This window comes from Nycticebus coucang, chromosome 15 (genome assembly GCF_027406575.1).
Source record: "Nycticebus coucang isolate mNycCou1 chromosome 15, mNycCou1.pri, whole genome shotgun sequence".
NCBI lineage: Eukaryota > Metazoa > Chordata > Mammalia > Primates > Lorisidae > Nycticebus > Nycticebus coucang.
In genome coordinates, this window is record NC_069794.1 from 59,956,010 (window position 1) to 59,958,342 (window position 2,333).

The 2,333-nt window shown below is 49.1% G+C and overlaps 1 protein-coding gene across 1 annotated transcript; it reads left to right on the forward strand.

The window, feature by feature from the left end:
• Positions 1-988: 988 nt before the first annotated feature.
• LOC128566726 (mRNA turnover protein 4 homolog) lies at positions 989-1,919 on the forward strand. The gene has a single exon (XM_053563736.1). It carries the CDS (start codon positions 1,011-1,013, stop codon positions 1,647-1,649), a length of 639 nt encoding a protein of 212 aa, XP_053419711.1. The 5' UTR covers positions 989-1,010; the 3' UTR covers positions 1,650-1,919.
• The last annotated feature ends 414 nt before the right edge of the window (positions 1,920-2,333 follow it).

Here is a 2,333-nt window from a genome sequence, read left to right on the forward strand (position 1 = left end):
CATGTTCAATTTCAAATCTTTCTGATCATCAATGCTAATGTAATGTATTCAGTGAACATTTATCGAATGATGAGGTAGGTGGAAGAGGAGCTTGTGAAGACCCTAAGAGGGTTTAGTTGGACAGGCCAGGAAACAAAAAGTTTCAGAGAGGCTAAACCAGGACAGAGTTTCAGGAGGAAGCAAATGTCCAGCAGCTTTACATGTTGCAGAGAAATTGGATGTGTGAATGGATTGGCATTTAGAAGTTTACTGGTGACTTTATGAAGAATGGTTTCTATTGTGTGCAGTGTTTTAGAACTTACAAAGCAGTCTCACATGCCGTTTGTCATTAAGTTATGTTAAGTTGAAGTTCTAGAGTGATCTCTGTGTTTCGGATTGGAGCCTCACTAATGCATAGGACATACGTGTATCAGCTAGGTCACGGCTGCAGTTTGGATTGGTTGGATAGAAGGAATTAGGTGAGGGTGGCGCCTGTGCCTCAGTGAGTAGGGCACGAGCCCCACATACCAAAGGTGGAGGGTTGGAACCCGGCCCCAGCCAAACTGCAACAAAAGATAGCCGGGTGTTGTGGCGGGTGCCTGCAGTCCCAGCTACTCGGGAGGCTGAGGCAAGGGAATTGCCTAAGCCCAAGAGCTGGAGGTTGCTGTGAGCTGTGATGCCATAGGACTCCACTGAGGGTGACAAAGTGAGACTCTATCGCTAAAAAAAATAATAATAAAAAAAAGGGGGGCGGCGCCTGTGGCTCAGTTGGTTAGGCGCCAGCCCCATATACCGAGGGTGGTGGGTTCAAACCCGGCCCCAGCTGAACTGCAACCAAAAAAAATAGCCGGGCGTTGTGGCGGGCGCCTGTAGTCCCAGCTACTCGGGAGGCTGAGGCAAGAGAATCGCTTAAGCCCAGGAGCTGGAGGTTGCTGTGAGCTGTGTGAGGCCACGGCACTCTACTGAGGGCCATAAAGTGAGACTCTGTCTCAAAAAAAAAAAGGTCTTCCGCCGCACGTGTCTTCAGCGAGATGCCCAAATCTAAGCGTGACAAGAAAGTTTCCTTAACCAAAACTGCCAAGGAAGGCTTGGAACTGAAACAGAACCTGATAGAAGAGCTTCGGAAATGTGTGGACACCTACAAGTACCTTTTTATCTTCTCTGTGGCCAACATGAGGACCAGCAAGCTGAAAGACATCCGGAATGCCTGGAAGCACAGCCAGATGTTCTTTGGCAAAAACAAAGTGATGATGGTGGACTTGGGTTGGAGCCCATCTGATGAGTACAAAGACAACCCGCATCAGGTCAGTAAGAAGTTAAGGGGTGAAGTTGGTCTCCTTTTCACCAACCGCTCGAAGGAAGAAGTGAATGAGTGGTTCACAAAATACACAGAAATGGACTATGCCCCAGCTGGTAACAAAGCCACTTTCACTGTGAGCCTGGATCCGGGGCCCCTGGAGCAGTTCCCCCACACCATGGAGCCACAGCTGAGGCAGTTGGGCCTGCCTACTGTCCTCAAGAGAGGTGTGGTGACCCTGCTGTCTGACTATGAGGTGTGCAAGGAGGGCGACGTGCTGACCCCAGAGCAGGCCCGTGTCCTGAAGCTTTTTGGGTATGAGATGGCTGAATTCAAGGTGACCATCAAATACATGTGGGAGGCAGAGTCGTGAAGGTTCCAACAGATGGGAGATGACTTGCCAGAGAGTTCATGTGAGTCAACAGAAGAATCAGAGTCAGACAACGAGGACTGATGGGCTGTCAGGACTAATGATCCTCTTGCACTGCCTGGATTGCACTGTGTGGATTGCGCTGGGCCACACAGGACTTCCACTGCCCCTCTGGAGGGGGCAGCTCTTTATTTGGCTGTGGATGAAGAAGGGAGGGTAATGGGCACAGACTCTTCCTATACAGAATAAAACTACACAGGGTGTCAGCCTGGAGACAAGGAAAAAAAAAGGGGGAAGGAATTAGGGGAGACCTGCTGTTCCTTCCTACCCTACTTACATCACCGATTTGCTTCCTCCTGAGTTGTAGACATGGAGAAGCTCATCTGGACAACTGATGTGGGCACAAGTTTTAAGGTACGAGTTGTGAGGAGAGGTGATAAATTACTAGAAGACTGTAGACCCTCTGACAGAGAGACCTCCCTAAAAGGAGTCAGACACAATGGTAAAGGGGACCTGAGAGTCAAAAGAGAGTCCAGACTGTGGCTACAATGAGGTTCCACAGTATGAATGAGTCTCAACCATGAGATAGATTGTGCACTCAGGGAAAGAGTTGTGTGTGAACCAAAGAAAGTGCTTAATAAACTCTGGAACACCTCTCCATCCTGATAACTTTGTTGTAAGAGCCCT

What these genes read in the sequence shown, in the direction of transcription:
- LOC128566726 (XM_053563736.1), top strand. Translation starts at nt 1,011, where the DNA reads ATGCCCAAATCTAAGCGTGACAAGAAAGTTTCCTTAACCAAAACTGCC.